This window comes from Triturus cristatus, chromosome 9 (genome assembly GCF_964204655.1).
Source record: "Triturus cristatus chromosome 9, aTriCri1.1, whole genome shotgun sequence".
Taxonomy (NCBI): Eukaryota; Metazoa; Chordata; class Amphibia; order Caudata; family Salamandridae; genus Triturus; species Triturus cristatus.
Genome location: NC_140592.1, coordinates 823,086,232 through 823,113,099, shown reverse-complemented (window position 1 = coordinate 823,113,099; position 26,868 = coordinate 823,086,232). Strand labels below are relative to the sequence as shown.

General features: G+C 42.2%; 1 protein-coding gene across 1 annotated transcript in view; it reads left to right on the top strand.

Moving 5' to 3' along the window:
- Nucleotides 1–26,868, top strand: part of ADSS1 (adenylosuccinate synthase 1) — a 334,095-nt gene that overhangs the window by 119,395 nt on the left and 187,832 nt on the right. The window contains exon 2 of the mRNA XM_085626248.1: nt 20,817–20,919. Coding sequence (XP_085482374.1) covers nt 20,817–20,919 — 103 coding nt within the window. The remainder of the gene's footprint in view (nt 1–20,816; nt 20,920–26,868) is intronic.

The window sequence follows — 26,868 nt, the reverse complement described above, 5'->3', positions numbered from 1 at the left end:
GAAAACTGGTATATGTGTCCCTAGAAAAACTAAGAAAATGTATTAACCCCTACCCATTTTTTCAGCATTTCCTGTTGGCTCTACTGCAAACAATCCCGCAGTGCATCTCACTCCTAAAATTCTCTTCCTTCCTGATGCAGTGCATTGTGCCTACCCAGAGCTATGCCCAGGGTGCTGAGCAGAGACCCTTCCTGTATCCACTCTAAACTGGTTTTCGGGGGCAGTTTTCCTCTAACTGGGTTTCGAGCCAGCTAATGTAGGCCTGGGAGGCCATATCGTATTTATTTATAGGTTTTATATAATACTAGCTAGACCCATAGGATCAGAGCACTTTACATATAATGCAAGATCGTTTGTTTGAACTACATACATATTGTTAGAAATGGGGGTCTCTAGTTGGCAGAGGTAGGTACCTTTGTCCAAATAGGAACCATTGCTTCTAGTCAGGGTAAGGGGGATGCACATTTTAGATAACTCCTGCTCACCCCCTGGGTAGCTTGGCACGAGCAGACAGACTTATTCCAAAGGCAATGCCTAAAGTATGTGTACTCAAAACATACAGTGATAACACCACAAATGGACACCACACCAGTTTAGAAAAATAAAGTATCTTTATCTAAACTCAACAAGACCAAATCAACACAAATCCAACATACATGTAATAAGAATATGACTTAAAAAGGTTTCAAATAACTTGGCCTATAGAAAACTATGGATGCGTGATTTCCCTCAAAGTACCTGACATTGCGACAAAATTCACAAGGCCAAGCAACTGCAGAGATGGGAAGCGTCGAAAAACAAAGAGCTGCGTCAGTTCCTGAGACCATTAGGCGGTGATGCGACAGTTCTGCTGCACGCAGAAGAAGTGATGCATCGAACCAGGGCTGTAGGGGAAAGTGATGCGTCGATTCCGAGACTGTTCTGGTCCGCTGCTTGGAAATCCGGGATGCACCGGCGATCGATGCAACAGCATTGAGTGGTGCTGCATCAGTTTCTTCTGCCGTGATCCCTCGATGCGTCTGTTCTTGCAGCGGCGACAGGCGCTGCATCGGTTTCGGCAGTGGCACGGCACAGCGGTGCTGCATCCGAAAAAAAACGCCGCAAGAAGAGCCATGAGTCAACAGCAGGAACAACCTCCAGAGGCTCCACACAGTCCCAGGCACCTCTTGGCAGGACAGAACTCCCAGCAAGGAAGTTCAGGGGGAGATGGGGGTGAAGTCTTTGTGTCCCTGAGACTTCAGAACAAGAAGCAAGCTCTACTCAAGCCCTGGGCGATCTTCCTCAAGCAGGGGGGACACAGCACATAGCAAAGTCCTTGTCCTTTCCTTGGCAGAAACAGCTACTACAGGCCAACCCCAGACAGCAGACAGCAAAGGGGCAGTACTCCTCCAGTTTCTCAAGCTCTTCTTCTTGGCAAAGGTTCCTCTTGATTCCAGAAGCAGTCTAAACCTCTGGGGTTTTAGGTCTAATACTTATACCCCAAAATGTTTTTGTTCTCTTTGTGCAAGGGTCCCTGAACCCAGTCCAAACCAGTTCTGTCCTCAGTGGTGCAGTATGACCACAGGGTATGGAGACAGCATTGTGCAAGGGAGACAGGCCCCATTTAGTTGCAAGGAAATCTCCTCCCACTACTCCAAATTCATCCAAGCTCTATTCAGCTCAGCTCTGAGCCATCCGGGAAGGGCCAGGCACACCTCCCCACCCCTCCCCCCAGTGGCTGTCTACAGTGAATGCACATCCTCAGCCCCTGTCTCTCCAAAATCAGACAGTGAATACACAAACAGACAGAGGCACACAGAATGGTTAGACAAGAAAACGCCTACTTTCTAAACGTGGCATTTTCAAACACACAATTTAAAAACCATCTTTACTAAAAGATGTGTTATTAAATTCTGAGTTCAGGGAGCATAAACATTTTTTCTCGATCTTGACCCAATGGGAAGCTATACTTGTAAGATGTGAAAAAGCATTTCCCATTCTATCCTACGGGGCAAGATAGTCTTTCAATAGTGAAAAACGAAATTGGCAGTATTTCACTATCAGGACATGTCACACACACCAGTACATGTCCTACCTTTGACATACACTGCACCCTGACCAGGCGGGTACCTTGGTCCTACCATAGGGTTGCTTTACATGTAAGAAAAGGGAAGGTTAGGGCCTGGCAAGTGGGTGCACTTGCCAAGTCGACATGGCAGTTAACAACTGCGCACAGACACTTCAGTGGAAAGTCTGAGTAACCTTTTCAGAGCTACTCATGTGGGTGGCACAATCAATGCTACAGGCCCACTAGTAGCATTTGATTTACAGGCCCTGGCACACTTCAGTGCACTTTACTAGGGACTTACCAGTAAATCAAATATGCCAATCAGGGAGAACCAATTGTCACACCAATTTACACAGGGTGCACACTGATCAGAAGTGGCAATGTGCCAAAGTATCTAAGCCTCCAAAAACGAAATCCAGCACAGCATCAAAAATACAGAGGGCAGAGGCAAAAAGTCAGGGTAAACCATGTTAAAGGTGCCTAGTCTAACACATGTCCCCTCCAGCTGAAAGATGGGAAGAACTACCTACCCTCTTTTGTAGTTCTCATCACTAAGGCGGAAGAATCTGGACAGACCATCAGCATTGGCGTGTTCTGTACCAGGGCAGTGTTCCACCATAAAGTCCATTCCCTCTAGGGAGATGGACCACCTCAACAGTTTAGGGTTCTCACCCCTCATCGGCATCAACCATCTGAGAGAAATCACGCATCCAATTTACACAGGGAGCACTTGCACTTTGACACTGATCATCAATGGTAAAGTGCCAAAAGCATCTAAGCCAGCAAAACTAAATTCATCATAGCATCAAAAATACAGGGGGTAGAGGCAAAAAGCCTGGGGATACCATGCCAAAGATGCCAAGTCTAACACATATATACAAACAAAGAAAAACGTTAGGCAGTCAGGATAGTTACAATGGGCCTCATTTACAAGAAAGTGCCACAGCGCGACACCACAAGCCCTTTGGCTGTGCCACGCTGCAGCACTTTCAAAGAACCAGGACACGTCATATCTACAAGGATATGATGAATCCCTTTGCTCTCCCCTGCGCTGGTGCACAATTTGCTGCCATGCACCAATGCAGGCACCCTTCCAGCATGGTGCAAGGATGCCTGTGTCACAGGGATAATTGTTTATGTGCAGGAAGGTGTCCCTTCCTGCACATAAACAATCTGAAATGGCATTTTCCAACTCCTATGTGCGCTGCATTAGCACACATAGAACCTGCAAAACGTACGTTTTTTAATGATTGTTTATGTGCAGGAAGGGACACACATAAACAATCACCAGAGGTGATTTCCTCGTTCAATGTGTTCTGCAGAATAAATACATTTATTCTCATTGCACCTCCCTACACCTCGCCTGGAGAGGCGTAGCATTCAGACACATTTCCAAGTTTGCAATTTCTCATAAATCTGGAAATATGTCAGGCTCCATGGGTGTTGCGTGGAAACACCCACAGCAACACCCATGGAAAGCCCCTTTCACCCAAAGTGTTGCATGTAAAGGAGCCATATTTACAAGGATACAAAAAGCTACACAGGATGGCTTTGTGTCCTTGTAAATATGGGGAAGCAGGTTGCGCCGTCGGTTCATCACAAAAAGTGATGCACCGGCGGCACAAGGGGCTTGTAAATAAGCCCCTATATGCGGACATTAGAACAGCATAAGTTAAGGGAGTAAATGACATAGATGACAGCTGAAATAATCCGCCGACCACCGCAATGGATCTAGTCAGATTGGGTGTGAGCTTTGGGAACATAGCTCAGTTTGTGAGTGTGTGTTACAGTATTTGTTGAGCAGTAGGTATTTAAGGTAATTAAGACTGGGTGAACAGGTCCAAGCTCTGGGACATCCTTGAAGAGATGGGTCTGTCCGCCGACTTGATTAACTTCCTTAGAGCTCTGCATATGGATGTGAACTCACAGGTTAGATACGGCACAGAGGGGGAAACGTCCGAATTCTTCAGCCTACCGCACGGGGTCAGGCAGGGATGCGTGCTGGCCCCATTGTTGTTTTTATTATATATTACCTGCCTCAACACTTGCTTGAGCGAAATTGGAGCAGATCTGCCGAGGGTTAAGACTAGGAGGGTTCTGTCTTTGCTTTACGCCGACGATGCTGTGTTGATGGCTCGAACGGCTAACGGCCTTAAACTCCTGGTCGACCGCTTTGTGATGTTCATGGACACTAACATCTCCAAGACACACTACATGGTCTGTCGGAGGAAATCAGCTAAGACGAGGCCCATCAACATTAAAGGGCAATACATCACCAGGGTCTCCACTTTTCCCTATCTGGGGATCCTATTTGACCATCAGAGCAACTGGCTCCCCTGTATATCTAGCCGTTATTCCAAATTTACCCAAGCCTGTGGCGCCCTATTTAGATTCTCACTGTCAGTAGGTAACAAGCCAATTCTGCCCCTGTTACAAATATATAAATTGAAGTGTCTCCCAGTTCTGACATATGGAGCGGCGATTTAGTGGTATCGAAAGACCAAGGGAATCCAGATGGAAGAGGACCGTTTGCGTAAGAAACTACTGGGGGTGGGTCCAAACAGCCCTTCATTTATTACCCATGAGGAATTGGGGTCAAATTTTGTGGAGGATCAGGTCAAATAGGCTCCATTGTTATTATGGTTCTCAGTCTGGGCGAATGAGAGCCTGTGGTTTAATAGGAGTGTGATTGAAGATTGCATGGAATGCACGTAGGGCCAGAAGATTCCTTGGATACACTTCATAAAATTGGTTGCTTGTTCCCTCAACCGTATGGATATCTTCGATAAGCCAAACTCCCTCAAAAAGGGCGACCGCAGGCTCCTAATGGAATTTTTTGAACCCCTTCCCCGCTCATGACGGAACCACTCCGTCATGAGCCACGGTTGCGCTGTGCTCATGACGGAGTGGTTCCGTCATGCTACGGCCGTTGGCGGCTGCTCCGCCGATGCGGCGCTAATTCCCCGCCTGTGCGGACGATTGGCGCAGTGGGCGGAGACGTGACGGAACCACTCCGTCATGAGCACAGCTCAACCGTGGCTCGTGACGGAGCGGTTCCGTCACGAGCACCGCGCCACCGCGCTGCCCCCAAACCCCCCCCCAGCGCCGCGGTGAAGGGGTTAAACAAGGACAAAGAGGAAAGGGAAGCACGAGCGAATACAAAAAGATCATTTAGATCTTTCCTGTTGTTGAAAACAGTTAGTGGCCCTGAAAATTATCTCACTGCGGTTAAGCACCCTGGAGACAGATCTTTACTCTCTAAATTTCGATTGGTTACTGTTCTTTTGATGATTTTCTTCCCTCCGGGCCAGTTTGATCCCCATGCCCTTGTAACCTGTCCTTGTGAAGACTGTTCCCCCCAGACTCTAATTCACCTGGTTCTATTTTGTAAATATTATGAATTCCTTCGCAGAAGATACCTTTTACCACTTTTTAAAGAGAGGGGTTTTACTAAATTCAGTCCCGCCTTTTTATTCTTACAGTTATTGCAGGACCAGGCGGTGATGACGGCAGTGCTTTAGACAGGAACAAAATAATGTGTGCCTAGTAATAACGATGAACATGATAAGCCGGGGACTGGATCTTAAATGGATTTCAAATGTTCACAATCTTTTTAACTGGTCAAATGGATCTAGTTAGTGTTTAATAATGGGTTTTTAATGTTCAATGAGCTTCTTTCTAACGTGTGTTTTTATCTTTTTTGATTATTATGTATACTCGAATAAAGATCAATATCAATCAATCAATCAACTTTGAAATTATTTAATAAATTAATAATTAAAATAGTGACTTCTGTGAGAGGCCAGATTTGAGCTATGATCATTTATTTCCTCTGCATATGAAATTTGTCAGCATATCCGTGTGTATTTTGTGAAATAGTACTTAAGAAGTAGATGCAAGACACAATGTAAATATGTAATGCATATGAGTACGGTAAAATAGGCCTAGTCATGACTGAATTGGAATCTAATGCCAACAGAATGGCCTAGTAATTGATAGCTCATCGCTGAGAAATGCGTCGATGTGAAGGTCACACGTTCAGCTGCTTTCAAACAGACACAGCCTTCCATTCATCCAAGTTCTTTAGGTTGATTACAATTTAATTGGTTAGTCGCAAACAGTGCAGAATTTCAATCAATCAGTACTTGTAAAACGTGGCTTATCTCCTGTGAGTTTATCCAGGCCCTGGGTTGCTGGGTTTAGTCGAAGTGCCAGGTCTTGAATCACTTTCTGAAGTCCGTCAGCGAGGGAGATGTTCAGAGGTGGAGGGGGAGGGCATTCCATGCCCTGGCGGCAAGGTGGGACAGGGAGCGGCCTCTGCTGTGGCTATGGCAGATGCAGTGTCTGTAAAAGGGACGTGGAGCAAAGGTTTCTGGATGGTTGGTGGAAGTTCATGCAATGGTTCATGTATGCTGGTCCTTGGTGTGGAGGGTTTTGTATGCATGTGTCAGTAACTTGAATTGGCATCTTTTCTGGACGGTGAACCAGTAGAGGTTTATCAGGTTTTGGGTGATGTGGGTCCGTTTGGGCAGGTTGAGGATTAGTCTGGCTGCTGAGTTCTGTATTGTGTGGAACCTTCACATTAGTTTGGTGGTGGCTCCTGTGTACAGTGCTTTGCCGTATGATTAAGGCTTGCGTGACTGGTTATCTCGTTCTGATGGGGAGCCATTTGAAGACTCTTCGGAGTAGGCGGAGAGTGTGTTGTTTGTGCTGGTGTTTGTCGGCCCTAGGTATTGGCACTTATTTCTAAATATAGGATCATATATATCTGAGTGCACCACATGACGCTGTGTGTCTATTTTAGCAGAGCACAAAGAATGGCACATATAACTCTTTAACATGCTTTAAAATGCTATAAATGATCAAACAAGCCCGTTCCGGCCATGCTTACAGTTCGAGGGCACCTGGAATAGTGCAAACTGTGGCTCTTGTTTGACATTGATCACAGGTAGTAATTCTGGCACTGGCATGTATTTGCAGGGACAGGATCTATAGATGGTGCCAGTGCCAACTGCAGGTGACTGTGAAATACCTGGGGCCATGACACTTGTGTGTGTTTCTTTTTTACAAATTAAACACTGGTCATGACCATAACATCTGGTATTTGCAACAGAGACAGCAAAAGCGCAGTATAAATCTTTCTTATTTGCAGCATGACAGCACTTTTTTTTTTTAGATAAAAGTAAGGGCTGTCAATGATTGTATGAGGAGTTAGATTACCTGTGTGAATTGACAGCGGTGTGTCTAGAAAATAGTGTCTGTTGTCGCACAGAAATAAATTATTCTTTCTGTCTGCTGCTGAAGGAAGAGTGTGTACCATAAAACCTTCATTCAGAGTATCCATATAGTAAAAGTAAGATTCCTAAAATCATGCACAGTTTGCTGGTCAAAAATAAAATAGTGTGTTGTACATGTCCCACTTTTGATATGCTTAATTTTAAAGTAAGCTGGACAGCAACACAGAACTGTCACATACTATATACTGCAAGTAGAAAACGTGCTGTTCATGTGCAAGATCTGCTGTGCTTAAAAAGAACAATGTGTTTCTGGCATACAAAACCAGAACACAGTACCGCACAAGGGTATGTGTTAAGAAATCGAGATCAAGAAACACAATGCTTTTTCCCATCATACACTGTACTTTAGAATTTGCATTCCTCACAGCATGAAGTCTTGTTTTGCATACACTTAGAAATCCATCAACATATGGTTGCCAGGAGACATTAGAATAGTGCCAGGGAGCACCCAGGGTAGCAGCTGCCACCTCTAGCGACCTCTAATTGACGTCCAAGAGGCAGGTGCTGCTGCTGGGTCAGAAGGCTTAGTGCACAGTCTGTCACGTGTCATGGTTGCCTCTGAACGTCTAGGGCGGGCTTGTAAGCTAATGTCATGTGTCAGGCTAGTGCCTCCTATAGGCCAGAAACGATTGACGGAAACTGCCTTGTCAGGACTGCCTATGAAAGCTGTCTGTGTGCTCTGAGAGAGGCAGCTGGATGTGACGCGAGCGGCGAGCCTGCTGGTAGACTGGCGCGTGCAATTCATTGTTGGCAAAAGCTCACTATGGCTGGGAACACTTTTGCCACATGGGAAGTCACTGGTTCTTAAATGATAGCAGGTTTGATATACAGACAGCTGCGTCTCAGGTTTCCTTCATTTTACCTTTAATAATCCCTTTAGCTTTTGTTTCTCATTGCCTTTTATCCTTTTGGGGGCAAGTCAGGCCACTTTTCAAATGCCTGCCTTCCATAATAAGGATTGTATTGCGGATACTGCAAGATACATTTGTGGTCCTTCTGCTTTTGCTTATAATTTCCTACTTCTCTGCTCGAATGTCATATCCCGGTAACTTATCGAACTTTTGACATGGAATTTTGGATGGAGGTGATGGATTGTCTAAATATGATGTATGATGAACATTGTCTAAATTAAGCACATAGAAAGATAACTATGTTATTTTTCATGCACACTTTTACTCTGTGATGTTAAAGACCTTCTATTTTCTTTTTTCACCATTGGGTCTATTAGAATTGATGAAGCGCAAAATAATGTTTTCATTGTAGGGGTGCATTATAATCACATGTGTAGACTGCAACCACATTTAATCCTTTGTCGTGTTAACCTATGTGTTAGGAACCTGTAACATGATAACATGAACGTGATGTGTTTAGGCCAAAATGTAGAATATGCGACAAAATAACGTGGATGTTAGACCTGGCATCTTGTGGCGTGTTTCCCCTGTCGTTTTGCTTTCTGACCTCCTGGTTTTGACTGGTTTAGTGTCTCTGTGCACTTTCTCAATGCTGTCCAGTGTTAAACTGCAAGTGCTCCTATTGTACATTGTATTAAGGATTGGTGTTTCCATGATTGGCACATTTGATTTACTGGTAAGTACCTAGTAAAGTGCACTGAGAGTGCCAGGGCCTGTAAATCAGATGCTGCTAGTGGGCCTGCAGCACTGATTGTGCTACCCACACAAGCAGCCGTTCAAAGGGTTCTCAGACCTGCCACTGCAGTGTCTGTGTGCAGTTTTTACTGCCATGTCGACTTGGCAAGTGCACCCACTTACCAAGCCCTAAACATCCCTATTATTACATGTGAGTCACCCCTGAGGTAGGCCCATGGTACCCCTATGGGCAGTGGGCAGTGTATGTGAAAGGTAGGGCATGTCCTGGTATGTGTGACATGTCCTGATAGTGAACTTCAGTGTATCCATCCCATAAGATAGAATGGGGAATACTTGGTAACATTTTACAGGTATATCTTCCTATTAGGACAAGATAGTGAAATGGAGTTTAGTATGCCTGATCTTTTATTAAGGATGATTTTAATGTTCTGTGTTAAAAAAAAAAATCGCTTTTAGAAAGTAGGTATTTTCTTGCTTAGCCATCCTGTGTCTCTCTCCTGCGTTGTGGAATTGACTCTCTGGCTTTGGAGCGACAGGGGCTGGGGATGTGCATTCTCTTCAGACAGCCACTGGGGCGAGGTGTGTCCTGCCTTTCCTGTCTGAGTTAGGGCTGGACTGAATAGATCTGGGCTGCATTTGGGGTAATAGGAGGGGGTTTTCTTGCACTTAAATGGGCCTGGTCTGCTTTGGACAATGCTGTCTCTACCTCTTGCCTGGAATCTGGGCCAGAGAGGACACAACTGGTTTGCACAGAGCACAGACACTCTCTGCCCAAGCGAACAAAGAGAAACTGAGTATAAATATTGGGGCCCAGAACTTTAGATCTCGCTTAGATCAAGGAACCTGCCAAAGAGAATAGCTGGAAGCACTGCCAGGAGGAGTACTGCCCCTTTACTGTGTATTTGCTTTGCTGGGTTGGCCTGCAGTTGCTGTGTCTGCCTTGGGCACTGAAAGGACTGTACTGAACTTTCTTCACTTGTTGCTGAGTATCTCCAAGGGCTTGAAATAGAGCTTGCCTCCTGTTTACGAAGTCTCAGAAACAGCAAAGACTTCACTTATCGCTGGGTACCACCTCTGGAACCGTGCATTTCAGTTGCTGCAGAGGGGGAAAGCAGCCAACACCATCACAGACACCACCGCAGGTTCTGTGTCCTGAAGGCACCGCGGACACCACCTCACTTCACACCACAACCCTGGTCTCACCAGCAACGACGACGACCGCTGCTGCCACCAAGCTGCTGCTTGCAACGTGACCTGTGGGCACCGCACTATGCACTGCCTTGCTTCACTCTACCGTGCTGCTCTCACCGACGACGTCGCTGCTCGCTGATCATAACACTTGTGACCGCACTGTGGTTTGGGGGCACAGCTCATAAGTCACATAATGCACCGTCCCGTCCCACACCACAGTCTGGGCCGACGGATGCTAGCTCCCATCAACGACACGGCCGGTGCACCATGACCTGTCAGCACCGTCATGAGCACCGCCTCACTTCGCGCTGCAGCCCTGGTCTCACCGATGCTGCAGGACGACCATCACCGAGCTGCGGCCTGCACCATGACCTGAGGGCACCGCACTGCTACATTTCACATCACAACCACGACGGTTGCCACAACCGGCCCGCACCAACATGATCGGCCGCAACCTAAGGTACTGTTTACTAGTCTGCTCACACTAACGCCAGCCCGCACCGATGCGGTTGGCCGGAACTGTTGGATTCCGTTGTTTTCAGCACAGCGGAGCCGCAGACAGAGCTCCCTGCTTCAGGAACTGCATTTTAGAGTTATTCTGGCAAAGTGCATATTTTCAATTACTGTATGTTGGTATTTTATCGTTTTGGTCTTGTTAGCACAGATACATATTTGTTATTTTTCTAAAACTGGTGTGGTGTCCTTTTGTAGTTTCTTCTCTGTATTACTGTTGGGTATGTGCAGATGCTTTACATACTGCATCTGGGATAAGCCTGACTGCTCGTGCCAAGCAACCAAGGGGGTGCGCAGGAGTTATTTCAGTAGTGTATCCCCCTTATCCTTACTAGAAGGACGGCTCCCTATTTGTACAAAGGTGCAAACCATTGCCAACTGGGAACCCCCATTTCTAACAGTAGAAAATGAATGTAGGAGAAACCAATAATTGAAACGCTTGTGTTACACAACTGGCAATCATTTCACTATTGAATGTGTCTATTAATCATGTCATTTTATATCTAGATGAAAATATTAACTGTATATGTTTTAGGGCCAGATGTATCAAAGGGTTTTTACCCATTCTGTGTCTGTGGGAAAATATGTTTGTACATATGGCTCTTAATTTCTATATAACTTTGTAAAGTTCATGCTTGAGTTCTCTTATGTTAGCTGAATTTTGTAGGCCTGAAATGCATTTTCCCTGGAAGCTCTTGCATTAGAATTAATAAATTGAATCCCATGTGCACATTGGATCTTATTCTCTCTCACGCTTGTGTACAGGTCAAAGAAGGGCCTTTGTTAGCTAGAATAATGTCTTTGATTTAGGAGTTAGACAAGTAGAGAAGGGGATACATTGAATGTTGATACTAATATGGAGAACTGTTGTTCTTTCTCACCGGAGAAAGCCTGGAAATTAAGGTCATCTCGCCACCACCCGGGAGCATCGCTGTCCAGTGGAAAAGTACCTCTGAGAATGTAACCAGGCCGGATGGCATGATCCGAGGAGGATCTTGGGAAATCACCTGTAATTATGCTGTGGGGTAACTAGGGAAAGAGCCCCAATTCTCCTCTTCCTTCGGAGAGAGAGCATCTTAGAACGAGCTCTGTCTCTGTAGCTTCATGATACTTGACCCAACTGATGTGGAGAGACTTCTAAGGAAGACTCCACTTGATGACCCCTTAACTGACCTTGCCCCACCATATGCTTAACTAGGGATGTCAAGTTAGGGTTAGTGAAGGGATAGATTAATGCTTATTTCTCAGAAAATCTCCAATGCAGGCAAACCTGGACTCTTGTATTCTACTCTTTAGTATCTTGATTCTTGAATTAATAATCTTGTGCATGTTGCACCACCTTCATTTCATTCGTAGGTTTGGCTTTGTATTAGTTCCAATGTATTTATACACCCTCGTCTTGAGGTGTCTGTATGTTCAGATGTTTCTGGCTTTGTAATAAATTAAGTAATCCCATTTAGCTGTCTGTGATTCTTAATGACCCTAGCGAACTTCAATTGAGTAGATTTACTTGCTAACGTTTTCTCTTCCCGCCACACTCTGATGCTGAGAAAAAGTACCATCGACTCGAGGTTCTTGAGCGAATCTAGAATGTGAAATCCGGCTCCATCAGAACCATGGTCTGATCACATTCCTGGGACTAACTGACTTTTCAATTCAGTTTCGCTTAAATATATATTAAATTATAATTAATTTGTAATATGGCCAGAAATTAACATATAATATAATCCAGGTAGTCAGAACACAATATTCATCTTGTGGCTGTTCCTGCAGAAGGTGTGTTAGTTCACCGAAACGTGCACAGAGATGATTATGTCTATCAATATACGAATTACTAAGCCACAACTTTTGTTTCAATCTGTACATATTAATTGTTTTTATATGTGTTGCACTAGTTCACGTATTAGAATCTGTCAGTTTAGATTTTTTCTGTGTTTGTCTTTGTGTGTATCTATACAAGTACACCGGTCTGATTTATTGTTATGTTTCAATAGGACATGTTTTCCTTATTTTGACTATTTGATATATGTGTTGTGAGAGAATACTACATGAAATATATTTTTGTTGCTAATTTATTCATTATGTAATTAAATTTATCATATCCATTGTGTTTATAAATAAAAGACTGTTTTGCACTTTTGGTCGGTAATCTTTCATTGTATGTAATATTTTCAATGGGTTACCAAGGGGATTCTTTGTTGCAGTGGTGCCGCCCTCAGTGTGTCAGGCCCTTTTTATGGTCTGTTTTGAGATAGAGGCTGTCGCCAGACAATTATGTGAGTATCACTAGAGAGGGGTTTTGGCGCCCCCTTATGTTCAGAGCTAGGAGTACAAGTCTGATTGGCCAGAAATTCTGCAAAAAGTGTGCTTGCCCTCCACACAGCTGTGATCACTTTGTTTATTCATCTGGATGCCTGAGTTTGACCTTTTAGGGGCACACATTTAATGCTATTAAAGTGTCTTAGATAACTCTCTGTCTGGCAGCAGCACAGATGGGAGGAGAGCAGCCATTAACATACATGGATTTTTTGTCTGACTTGACTGTGCATTCATAAGCCAAACCTTTTGGCACTGCTAAGGGTTGTTTGTTTGTGAATCTAACCTGTGCCTGTCTGAAAGTATGGGTGTTCACACTGGCTATCTATACCTATTGCTCTGCTTCCTGTATTGGTGTATGTAATGCTGGAGCGAAACGTAATCAAGGAAACCGTTCTGGAGAATCCATCTCCGCAAATCTGTTTCCTCCAATTTTTTTATTGGAATTTCCAGAAGATTAAATACATACTGGTCAATTTTCTTCATGTCAAATGGTTTCCATGCAGTGTGCTTTCTTCAGTGATCACATAGATCTTGTATTTGTTATAAGAGGGAATGTCTACAAACCCCTACCTTCCACTCCGCCTTTCTTTCTTCATAGCTTTTCATAGCCCTTCCTATACCTGCAAGTCCCACTTTTTCTTAGCAACTATGGCTTTTTATTTTGACCCCTGACTTGTACCCCTGCCTCTGTCATCTATCATAGTACCACTACTCCTACCTATATTCTAGTACCTCTACTCCTATCATAGTATTGCATCTTTCTGCGTATGTCCTAGTAATAAATCTACCTTACCCATACCTTCCAATCTCGACTTATACTATCATACCTTTGCTCCTACCTAAACCTCTAGCTGTGACCATTCGGCTACTCTACCACTTCTTCCCACTATGTTGCTCATACCATAATACCACAATTTCGTCTTATACCTTTTTAATACACTTACCCATACCTATACCCTTTACTACTACTGTTCCTAGTACTCTTCTTCCCATGCCAAACCAAGACGGCAGAGATGGAATATTTTCCACAGCAGGGGAACCATTGGGGTATAGATTTCATTAAATAGTGAGTGCATATTTTCATATTGACTATAATCACCTTGTTGTTTGTTCAGTGGGTTGTCAGCTCCATAGTTATTAGGCAAATGACTGTCGAAGATATAGATAGTGTCTACTCCATTTTTAAATACCACAAATCCTTACCGTTTTATACAGCTAGGAGCAAAGGATTTCAGAGACAGTTTGGGCAAAATTCCAGCCTTTAGAAGCATAAAACATACATCAACAGCACACCAGATAACCTTAGTGCACCCTAGAACTAAATGTGAAATTGTCATGGGATCAGGCAAGTCTTTAGCTGAGCCAGAAGATGTCCTCCTTTGGGCCATCTTCACGGGGGCAGACAAGTCACCATGAGGCCAGTAGGGGTCCTAGATGTTTGATGTGCAGGAGTGAGGAAGGTGGTACAAAAACACAATTTGAGGGTGCAATTGCTAACCTTGGTATCGGAATGGACAGTGGATCAAACTGTTGGAAGTTGTGGGGTGGAGAACAGACTTGCATCTAAAACAGATCAAATCAACCCAAATTAACAGCTTTAATCAGGTCTAAGTTTGACTGGCTGAGAGCTTGCAGGAGCCATCCTATACAGAAACTTACTGAATGAAGCAGAGGTATAGACCTTTGCAAGAAATATCATGAGAGAGAAGGAGAGGATAAACAGTGATACAAAAGTCACTTCATTCAGATTGACAATCCAACAAGGTAATTTCATTTATTGCTATTAGAAGGAATAGGTCACTGTGTAACCATTGTGCAAAATCACTGACCAAAGGGTAACTTAATGGATGTTCTTTAAAGGTCAATTGTATTGAGCATTTGGCAGAAGGTGGACCAATCCATGTCTCTCAAAATAGTGAATTGTGAGAACAGGAGCTGCCCAAGGAAATTTTGTCTGATATGAAACCCAAGAAAAAGGTACTTATAAAAATAATGAAGGGTCTTGTTGATAAGCTGGAAAGACATATTGAAGGTAGGAATGGTGTGGCTGACAACGTTTGACCAAAATATTGATTCAAAAATATTGTGAGTCACAAATATTGTGATGTTGAAATTTCATCTAACCCTACTGCATCATATTAAACACCTAGAAGCCACCACAATCTTCCAAAACACAGAACATGCATACAGTTCTCTGGATTGTCCATTTCTATTCTTGGTCTTGCAGCACATTGGGATACTTAACGATATAGGGGCCAATTACAATGTCGGTCTGAAAGCATTCCGACCGACTCGGTCTAGGAATGGTTTCCGACCAAATTGGATTCTAGGAGTCTGACCGACCGATTACGATTTTTCCAAACACCGTTTGCGACTCCCGTTGACTTCAATGGGAGCCTGTGTTCCAACCGACAACACAGGCTTCCATTGAAGAAAGGGGTGGGTGGGGAAAATCATGCACCCCATGGTGCCTGCCACACTGTGCATGGTTGGAAAGGGGGGCCCATGGGTACTCCCATGGGCCCCATTCGGAGGCCCCCAGGTGAAGGGGGGCCTGCTACAGGCCCCCAAAGTCAGATTCCGACAGCCAATCCATGTCGGAACAACCGATTCAGAAAGGCTGTTGGAATCCGACATCGTCATCGCTCGGTTAGAAACGCGGTCCATAGACCTGTACGAGTTGGCTCAGACCAACTCCGTTCCTCCAAATGCCGTTCGAAACCAAATCAGAAAGCCTGAATGCTTTCCGGCTATCGTAATCGGTCAGTCGGAAGGGTTTCCGAGTCATTCAGAAAGGCGGGTTCCTACTCGGATTTGAACAAACCAAATGCCATTCGGAGCCTTTCTGACAGACATCGTAATCGGCCCCAAAGTGTATATCATTCCCCCTAACCAATTTCATGTTAATGGCATGTCTGACCCTTTCCCGATTCAAAGGTGCCCCCTCTCCTTACTCCTCTTTGCTCTGTAAACTAAGCCACTAGCGCCTGGCTGACAGCTGAAATCTCACATGAGAGCATCACATTGCTTTGGAAACACATACTAGTACCAATGTACACAGGCAAAATCTTGTTATTTGTCAAAGAGCTGGAAGTCAGTGTCTCCTCAATTCTTCTGGAGGTAAATGAAATTGGTGGGTTCTCTGGACTGAAGATTAATTGGGAAAATCTGAAATAATGCCACTCTGGCTATCACCACTCCATTCACCATAAATTACTCGCTCAAATGGAACATAGGACCAGTTATGCATTTGGGTATATTGGTCCCCACAAACATACAGTCACTAATCAAAGACACACTAAACTTGCTGACCAAGTTAACATATTGGATTACACTTTTGCTGCCAATGGTTGGCAGAGTCAAACTGATTTAAATGATAATACTTGCCACATTTTTATGTCTTTTTAGCAACATTCCTTTCCTACTAAATAAATCCTTCTTCATCACCATACACACATTGCTAAGTAAACTGACTTGAGGGGAAATCCCAGACTCAAGTGAGACTACCCTTCCAAACCACATGAGCAAGGAAGTTGTTCTGTTCTGGATCTGAGCATCACACTATGCCTCTTGCTGTTACAGTCATGAATGCAGCACCCCACATCTCCACATTGAACAAAACCATGTAGAGCCAGGCGATCTGGGCATGGTAATCACCAAAGTTCCACCCAGACCTTGGGCACTAACCGCATTGTGAGCTGCACATGCTGGTTGATTTGGACCATAGGTATGGAGGCACAACTGGACAGATTGTTGTCCCCTGTTCTAAAATTAGCAATTCCCTACTGTCACACTCATGCTCGAGTCTAAGGCCAGGGTCAGCATGCACAAGGCAGACTTCACTTGAGTCTGCCAAATATATAAAGAATGAACCTTTCTAACCCTGAACCAGTGTTATGAAAACTTACAAGTTAATGCCGATGATGACTTTACAAACGACAGGGTGTACTGCTCCATCTCGAAACTATAGGCTGCATTTGCTGCAAAACCTCCAGAATTCCATCCTAACTTACCTTCTCACCACACCGAACTCACAGGGATGGATATCCAAGCTGTACAGACTATACACAGACTCTCTCCCGAAAATCAACACACCACACTGGGCAACTGGGCTGGCAACATCGGTGAGGCCTCAGTGATGCTGAATGGCAATATATCTGCACACTAACCAAGCTTATTTCCATAATCAGGACAAGCTCCTCCACTTCAGATTTATTAATAGGATTTACTTTTTCCCCAAACCTCTTCATACAATTGACCCCAGTTCCCTAGCTCTCTCTGTCCGCTGCTCCACAGAACTAGACAGTTTTTTATCAATTGGCCTGGGAGTGCCGCTGATAAGAGTATATTGGTCATAGATTGCCAGCATCTTTAGCCAGAATGTTGAACTACTTAGATAGTGCTCACCTAAGCTTATGTTACAGAGGTTGGTCAAACCACTCCCAAAACATATTAGGAGATTATCCGCAATATTGCTATTATTAGCCAAAAGGCAGTTACTCTTTACATGGATGCAGAGACCCAGCCCTGTTGTGAAGACCTGGCTTACAGATTCAGCGTTCTGTTCTGAACCTGCGGAAATATAGGCTGAGTTTCCAGTTCCACCATCATGGCCTAAAGGGATTTTGGTACCCTTGAGAGCCTTTCTGTTTAGGATTTTGTCACAGTTGTAATATAATGTATGTAGCTTTCAATGATAGCTCAGCTATGCCTTATTCTGTGCTTATAACAAGTGTACTATCTACCATACATTCGTTACTAATTGCTCCACACTGTACATGTACCACATAACTCTTGCCATGCTCTCATATGTTGTTTCCAAAAATAAAACTAATTAAAAATGTATCATCCAACATTGAAAAATCTGACCACTTCAAAAGCTTAATACTTTCCCTACTTTTGCTTATGTTGGAGTGGGAATATTAAATATGACCCCTTCAAAGTCCAAACCTTTTGCAACTGTTGCTCAGATTGCATTGGCAATAGTAAATCTGAGCACTTCAAAGCCCAACACTATTCCTACTTTTGCTTATGTTGGAGTGGGAATAGTAAATCTAAAACCTCCAAACAACATCATGTTTTCATACTTTTGCTGATTTTGTAATGAATTATTATATCTGACCCCTCCCAAGTCCAACACTTTCCCATTGATTTTACATTGAATTGTAAATAGTAAATCTGATCCTTTCAAAGTCCAGTGCTTTCCCTACTTTTGCTAACGTTGGAGTGAGAATAGTAAATATGACCTCTCAGAGTCTAATACTTTTACTACTTTTTCTCACTTTACAGTGGGGATCATAAATGTAACCATTCCAAAGTCCAACTCTTTCCTACTGTTGCTCAGTTTGTAGTGAGAATAGTAAATATGACTCTTTCATAATCTAACACTTTCTCTGCTATTGCTTAGTTAATATTGTTAATAATTATTTTTTTAGGTTTTTAAATTATTTATAAAATTATATGTCATTGACCTTTTTATTTTCTATTTTTATTTTTGGTACTATTCTTTTTCCAATTTTAATTACGAATCTGCTTGATGGATTACTTTGACATACATATTTATATATTCATATATATATATACACACACACACACACACACATATTTCTTATTTTTAACATTCATACATTTAATGTAATTTGAATGTATTCTTTTTTCATTAGTTTTTAATTATTCTTTGAAGAATACATTTATGATTATAATAATATTTTTTTAATATTTTTAAATAATATATTTGTTAACCATATTACTATTTTAAACTTTGATTTCTAAATAAATACAAAAATATGCCATATGTAGTAAATTCAATATATTTACCTTGGTTTTACAATATTCTGGTAAATTATGTCTCAGTATTTTTGTAGTTCACATACAAAGTATGTTAACTTGATATTGATATTTTGGTTCCAAGTATGTTTTTTCACGATATTTGTGTTATAAAATATTTTTGTTTTCATTAATATGTCATACAAGCACACAAACATTCCGTTCACAGGGCAGTACTTTGCCTTGTGCCGTGACCAGTCTTGCCCATTGGGGTGTGACAGATCCTCAAATGCTTTGCAGGTCAAAGAGGCTGTTTATCCTGAAGTTCAACCCATCCTTCCCTTTAATGTCAATGGAGCAAGAATTACTTTGCGCTCATTGTGAACATTTCCAAATGCTGGGACAGAGTATTGCATCAGAAGGCATACCTCCATAATGGCCGGACTGGCCGTACTGAGCATCGGATGTCTCCCCAGGAGGCTGGAAGGGTGGGGGGCTGGGTTTGTTACGGGCCAGTTTTGTTACGGGGAAGTGCTGCAATGTCGGACCCCAGTAACAAAATCAGCAGGCCAGCACAAACCACATGTCACTCACTTTTGTTTCCATCCTCCCTGTGTTTTGAAATATGGTATAGTTGCAAAAACACGTGCTGCAGAGTTCTTTGTATATCGAGCACTTTTCAGGGACAATAACATTTTCAAGATGTCTCTGGTGATTAATCTTCATGCTGGAGTCAGCTGGAGTTTTATTCAGTGACAGTTTTGTCTCATCTGAGGTAGCGCAGAGGGTTCGTATGCCTGCTGCAAAGCATATGTACCACGTAGATCACATAATTGTATTTTACGTTGCATGGCTCTGTGGCTTACTGCTTTTGTCACAGAGATCCCTTTCTTACTGTGTAGTTCATAAATTATAATAGTAATCTATCACAATGAGTCATGAACTGCCATGAAAGAGCTGCTTGCCAACTGCATAGTACAGGTTAGAACGTTTTATTTTTCCAGTCTTTCATTATCCTAATGTTGCTAAAAAGAGTTTGTTTGGGTAGAAATACATTCTTATTAGTAAATGTAACCCTAACCGCTGTGCTACGTTTTGAATCCTGAGTTTGAGCTTCTCCAGCCCAAGCACGCTTAGAAAATGCCTACACCTCGTAGTGCCCTGTGTCTTATGTAACTTTTTCTCTACACTGACTTACATGCCTATTATTCATTGCCTCTATGCCTAAGTTCTCTGACACCATAATCTGGTATAAGAGATGCCATAAAACACATGAAAAACATATGAAAGAGGGACTATAGAGAGATGAGGGACACTGTTGGAGAGTAAAGGTGAGAGCACCACCCAATAAAGCTTGTCATATCCTGCTGCACCATAAGCTCATCATTTACTATGCTTTAAGTGCCAATACAATTGAATATACAATGAAAAATGTGTTGTTGAAAACACAATTTTTGCCATGTTTCCCTGCATTTCCCTGCACGTTGTAGTGGTTGCGCTCACTCACTGCGCTCTCTTACTTTGCAACTAACGTGGCTTGTCTGACAAACTTTGCCAGGGCTGCTTTGGGATCCCAGTCCGGCCCTGCCCTCCATATGTACAATAACATTTCAATAACAGTGAACCCTGTAAACTAAGGAACAGGGTCACAATGCCACCAAAAGTGGCACACTGTGGATTTGACATCAGACATAGCATTTAGTGGTCCATAGATCCACTGTCTGCTCCTCACCTCGCCAGGATGCAGATAACTCACAAAGCACTTTCAGTTACAATGGATCCACAAATACAAATGCTTTTCTGCATCGTGAGGCAGTGTATTAATTACTGTGCCATGTTTATGTTTGTTTGGGGAATCGAGAAAATATATATTATAAAAAAAGTTAACATTTTAATGTTTTATGATGACAACCTAGTTCCCACGTTTTTACATTCTGTTAAGCATTGTAAGATCTGCCATGACGGGCTATGTGCCGAATAACACAATGTACAAATACATAGGTATTCGCTTATGTGAAAAAGCATTACTTCTGAAAAATACATTATGCTGTGACAATCTTGCTCATCTTCTTCTAGGGTGGAAATAATGCAGGCCATACAGTGGTTGTTGATGGAAAAGAATATGATTTTCATCTCTTTCCAAGTGGCATTATTAATCCAAAAGCCATATCGTTTATTGGTAAGTAGAAACTTTTACGTGCTGTCAGAAGAAGCTCCTACTATGCATGTTCGTTTGCCTAATTCAGTGCAGTACATATGCAAATCCACTCTGAGGTGCTTATACACATCCACTCTGAGGTGCTTATACACAAGACAGCTGTTTACACGCAAATGATGTTTAAAGACAGCACAATATTTTCTTTAAGTCTTCTATTCCGGCCAAAAAACAGTAAATATATATATATATATATATATATATATATATATATATATATATATATATATATATATATATATATATATATATATATATATATATATATATATATATATATCACAGCTCTCATTCTCCAATATAAAAGAAAAGAAGCACTCACGAGGAACGCTCTCTCGGGATCTTTATTCCGACCAAACAAACGCGTTTCGGCGTTCTGCCTTCTTCGGTGTTTGTCGACACACCGGGAGGCCGCCATGTTTTATACACACTTTACATCAAATGCGTTACAAGAGAAAAGGGACTACATCCATATGAGCGCTGTATGCGCCATCTTGTAATGTGCAATTTAACATTTCTTCCTTGTTAATTTCTATTATTTAGTACTTCAAATAGAAGAGACAAGTTTCCAGTGATTCCATATTCATTGCTATAGAATTGTAAAATTAAAAGCTTTTTAAATTGCTAAAATGATCATAAATCGTCATATTTTCATATTACATGCCGTATATCGGCTTAGACACCACTTAATACCACATTTCTAAGCAAATCTACTGGTAATCACTAAATCCGTCTATTCCAGCATATGCGTGTTAGCTCATAATTCATCTCGCCGTGGATCGGCTTAAGTCCCTTATTATTATGTAACGCTCTTTTACTCATTTTGACATGTTACTCTCCTATTCTTTTGTCATAACCTTGATAGACAATCAACAACTAATCCACAAAATTAAATTCCAAAATTACATTTCATTCAATAAAATCTTTATACTAGATGTATTAAAAATTCATTATCTTCTCATCTCTCTCTTCCCTATTTGCCAATTCCATTAGTGTACATTTCCTTGAATTCATAAATCTCACTTCAGATACCCAGATGTGATGCTAGCTCCTCCCCACTGTTTAGATCCTTTGGAGATTTTGTCTGGCAGTCCACTATGTAGCGTGACTCTAGCCTTCGCAGTTTTTTCAGCCTATCACCTCCTCTGATGTTTTCGGGCACATGGTCTAAACCATAGAACTGTAATTGGTTCCTATTGCTAGAATGTTTCTCGGCATAGTGTCTCGCCACTGGGTATGATGCATCTTTTTTCGCTATTGCTCTTTGATGTTCTAATATGCGAATTTTCTAGGGGTGTATTGTGCTGCCTATATAGCATAGGCCGCATGGGCAGGTCAGGCAGTACACTGCATATTGGGTACTGCACGTGAAACATTTCTTAATTGTTCTTTTTATCTTTACATCTGGGATACTGTAAAAGAGGACCCTCTTGCTATTAGAACAGGCCTTACATTTCCCACACGGGAAGAAACCCCACATTTCTCTTAGAGTACCCATACTCTGGGATTCTTTCTCTAAGTGGCTTGCCACCAATTTGTCCCTCAGTGACCGTGCCTTCTTAAAGGTCACCAATGGATATATAGGAATATCTTCATTTATGACATTGTCAGTTTTAAAAATATGCCAGTTTTTTCTGAGCATATACTTAAGATGATTGGCCTCTGCCGAATAGGTGGTTATCATCCTAAACTTTCCCTCTTGTGTCTTAACTGACTTGTTTTTGGCCACTGGATTATCTTTGAGAAGATGATGTCTGGAAACTCCTCTTACTTTCTTTAGAGTATTATCCAGAAACATGGGATCATATCCTCTTTTTACAAATCTTTGTACACATTCTCGGGCTGATGTTTCAAAGTCACATAAACGTGAACTATTTCGTTTTAGTCGCAAGAGCTCTCCATAAGGGATGCTTTGTATCAATTTTGGTGGATGGTTACTGGTCGCATACAAAGTAGAATTCCCTGCCGTGGTCTTTCGATGTAGGGCAGTGTGTATTTGCCCCTCCGTTACAAATACCTTCAGGTCCAGATAGTCCACTGCCACTGGACTTACTGTACCCGAAAAGTATAAGTTCAGATAATTTTTATTCAATTCATTAATATACCCATTGGCAGACTCCAAATCGCCCTGCCACACTATAAATAGATCGTCGATATAACGATACCATTTAATGACCCTGCCTGCAAGGTTGTCACATTCGTAGGTTCTGGACACCCGCTCCTCCCACCAGCCTACGAACAGATTCGCATAACAGGGGGCAAAGCAGGTGCCCATCGTTGTTCCCGACACCTGTCTGAAATATGTATCTTCAAACAAGAAAATATTGTTCATGAGACAGAATTTTGTAAACTCCAGGATCATTGCATTATGTTCCGCAAATCTCAGTTGTCTCTTATTCAAAAAGTGTTGCAGGGCCCTTAAACCATCCTCATGGTTGATGCAGGTATACAAACTTGCAATGTCCAACACTATTAATAGATATGCAGGATCCCAGGATATATCTGAGATTTTACTCAGAAAGTCCTTAGTGTCCTTCACATAAAGATGTGTGAGATGAATTATGAGCTAACACGCATATGTTGCAATAGACGGATTTAGTGATTACCAGTAGATTTGCATAGAGTAAAATGACTTCGCTTAGAAAGGTTATGATTATGAGAATATAGGGCCTGATTCACAAAGCGCATCCACACTCGTGGGGGAGTCTCTGCACTCTGGGCGGAATCTCTGTTTTGAAAATTGTGAATCAGGCCCATAGTGTGGTATTTTAACTATAGTAATATTATTTGGTTTACATTTAAATATTTATTAAACATTGTAATAAATAAAATATTTTTTAATTTGGTTTTAAATGTATAAACATATTATATTAAAATATTTATATTTCTTGAGAATTAATATAGTTGTTAAAATATTTTATTTGTTTGAAGTGAACTACTCTCTCTTTACTGTTGCACAGGCTGGAGTGGGAATAGTACATTTTACCCATATGCAATCCAACTCTTTCCCTGCTGTTGCACTGACTGGAGGGGGAATAGTAAATTGTAAACCTCCTCAATCCAACACTTTCCCAAGTATTGCACCGACTGGAGTGGAAATAGTAAATTTGACACCCCCCCCCCCCTGAGTCCAACCCTTTCTCTACAGTTGTATAGACTGGAGTGGGAATACTAAATTTTACCCCTCTACAATCCAACACTTTCCCTACTGTTGCACTGACTGGAGGGGGAATAGTACATTTTACACCTCTGCAATCCATCGCTTTCCCTACTGTTGCACCGACTGGAGTGGTAATAATATTTTGCACCCCTCCTGAGTCCAGCGCCTTCCCTACTGTTGCATGGAATGAAGTGGGAATAATAAATGTTACTCCTCCTGAGTCCAACGCTTTTCCTATCGTTGCACAGACTGGAGTGGTGGTAGTAAATTCTACCCCTCCTGACTCCAATGCTTTCCCTACTGTTGCACAGATTGGAATTGGAATAGTATATGTATTATTCCTACAATTTTATATTTTTGTTTATATTGTTTACATTTCTAATGTTATGATGTTTCTGTGTATGTAACAATATATTATTTTTATTTATTAATGTTTGTAATATCTACTATATTTTTAGTCAAATGTAATGTTTACTTTTTTATGTGTAATTAAATTGGAATGTTTGTAAAATATTTTCTAGTATCATTTATATTTATTTGTTATATTATTAAACTTTACAAAAAAATGAGCATATTATAAGTTAAAATTCCTCTTTTAATAATAGTTTTAAATTATATATGTTAAAATAAACATACACATATATATATGTGCGTTTATATATATTTTTTAATTATTTAAATATATCTAATTCTCATTATGTATCTGGAAAATGTTAATATATTTTGGGGCCGATCACAATGCGGCCCGTAAAGGCTCCGACCTGCAGTCAGAGCCTTCAGGGCCACATCGTAATGGGCCGCCCGGTTTCCTTTCCCACCGCCTCATAATGATGGAGGTGGTCGAAAAGGAAACCATCCGGTCATTCTGGCGGACTTCTGTTGGGCTCGGAGAGCCCGCCCCCCAGTTGGAAGCTGGCTAGTAATCTCAAGGGCAGGCCTTTCCGCACTTGAAATTACAATGCATGCTTTCCAACATGGTTTCCATGCTGGTCTGTCCGACATGGAAACCTTGTCGGAAAACGTGTTTGGAGGCGACAGCAGGGCCCCCTTTGTGCACGGCCACCGATTGGAGGCCGAGGGGGCACCTATGGTGCCCCCCCCCGGTGATCCCTGCACCTTGTGGCAGGCACCTTGAGGTGCCTGCCACGAGGTGCAGGGTTGAACCAGACCTCCCATTTCACCATGGGAGCATGCATTGAAATATCTGTTTACGGCCGTAATGCATGCTCCCATAGTAAAATATAGGAATATGGCCGATCAGTGTTAGTCTCATTATGATGAAGCGGTCAGAACCGCCAACTGGTTGTCAGTCGGTCCCAGGACCGAGTCGGTGTAGGGTGGAAGGAATATCGCCCGACATTGAAATCAGGCCCTTAATGTTTTCTATTTTTGACTATTTATATATGTAAAAAATGATATTTTTGTAATCAATATTAGTGTACAACGATATCTTTTTTCAATATTTTTGACATTTACATTATAAGTATAGGGAAGTTATATTCTTGTGCTCAATATTTTTGACACAATATTTATATAGCACAATATTTATGGTTTTGATAGTTTGTCAGTGATCTCATTTTCCAAAGGAAAATTTCAGAATCAATGGGAGCGACAAAAGCCTGCCACTCAGCATTCCCAGACCTTTCCTGCTAAAGAGAGACAGTGCCCCTAGGAAAGTAAAGGCTCAATATTGCAACCACAGAAAAGTCATTAAACCACCTTTTCAAAAGTCATTTTATATGGATAACGGCTAGATTTGGGCCCTGGTTCAGCTAACAATAGAAGAAACCTACTAATACCAGGCACTTCAGAGAAGCAGAGGTCCGTTGCAAAATAGGGTAGTATGGCTTGCATGGATCTCAATATTTTTTCATACCCAGAATTCTCGGCAAACGTCAAAACAATGCCATAAAATGAATTGCTTGTTTTTATAGCGAAGGGCTGCAGTATTAGGGTCAGTGGTTGGCCAGCACCCAGGTAACCCAACTAACCCTTGGAATTTCTGGAAACTAGAGAGCCAGGGGGACACAGGTTGGTATGGCACATGTGAATCACAGCACTTTTCCTTACCTAGAATGCGTTGCATATTTCAACTATGCCTACAAAAATAAAATTCATGCTGAATGGCTGCAGTATGTGAGCCCAAGGTTGGATGACACTCATCAAAATCTACCAACCACAGACATTTCTGAAATCTATGCATCCAGTGGAACACAGGTTTGCAGGGCATGCATGAATCCCAGCATTTTGTCTTACCTAGAATGCCCTGCCAATTTCTGAGTATTGGTGTATAAGCTCAATTTCCTCACATTTATGTGACAGAAACCTGCAGCCAGCAGTAACATTTCTACCATCCTGTACTGCCACATATCTCTCAATGAATATGGTATTCCAGATTTGTGAGCAGCTCTATCAGATTGGCAGGAAGTCCAAAAGTGTGACTTTGTGGAGTTAATGAGGGGTTATTGGGAGTTGCACATGGTCAGAGTGTTGTTCTGTTGCTCTCATGGTACACCTCTCCATCTACCACTTTGAGCTGCAAAGAGATATTATGGACCCCAGGGTGGACAGATGTGGCCCAGTTCCATGACATCCGCTATTCCACCCACCCCTTTCACATAAAGTCTCTTGTGCTTTGGTGGGCTTGTTTGTAGATATGTGTAAACCCCCTCCCATATCTGTTCCTGGGTTCAGAAAGAGTGTGCATGCCACTCGTGCAGAGGTGTGCAGTCCAATGACCAGAAGGGATGGCC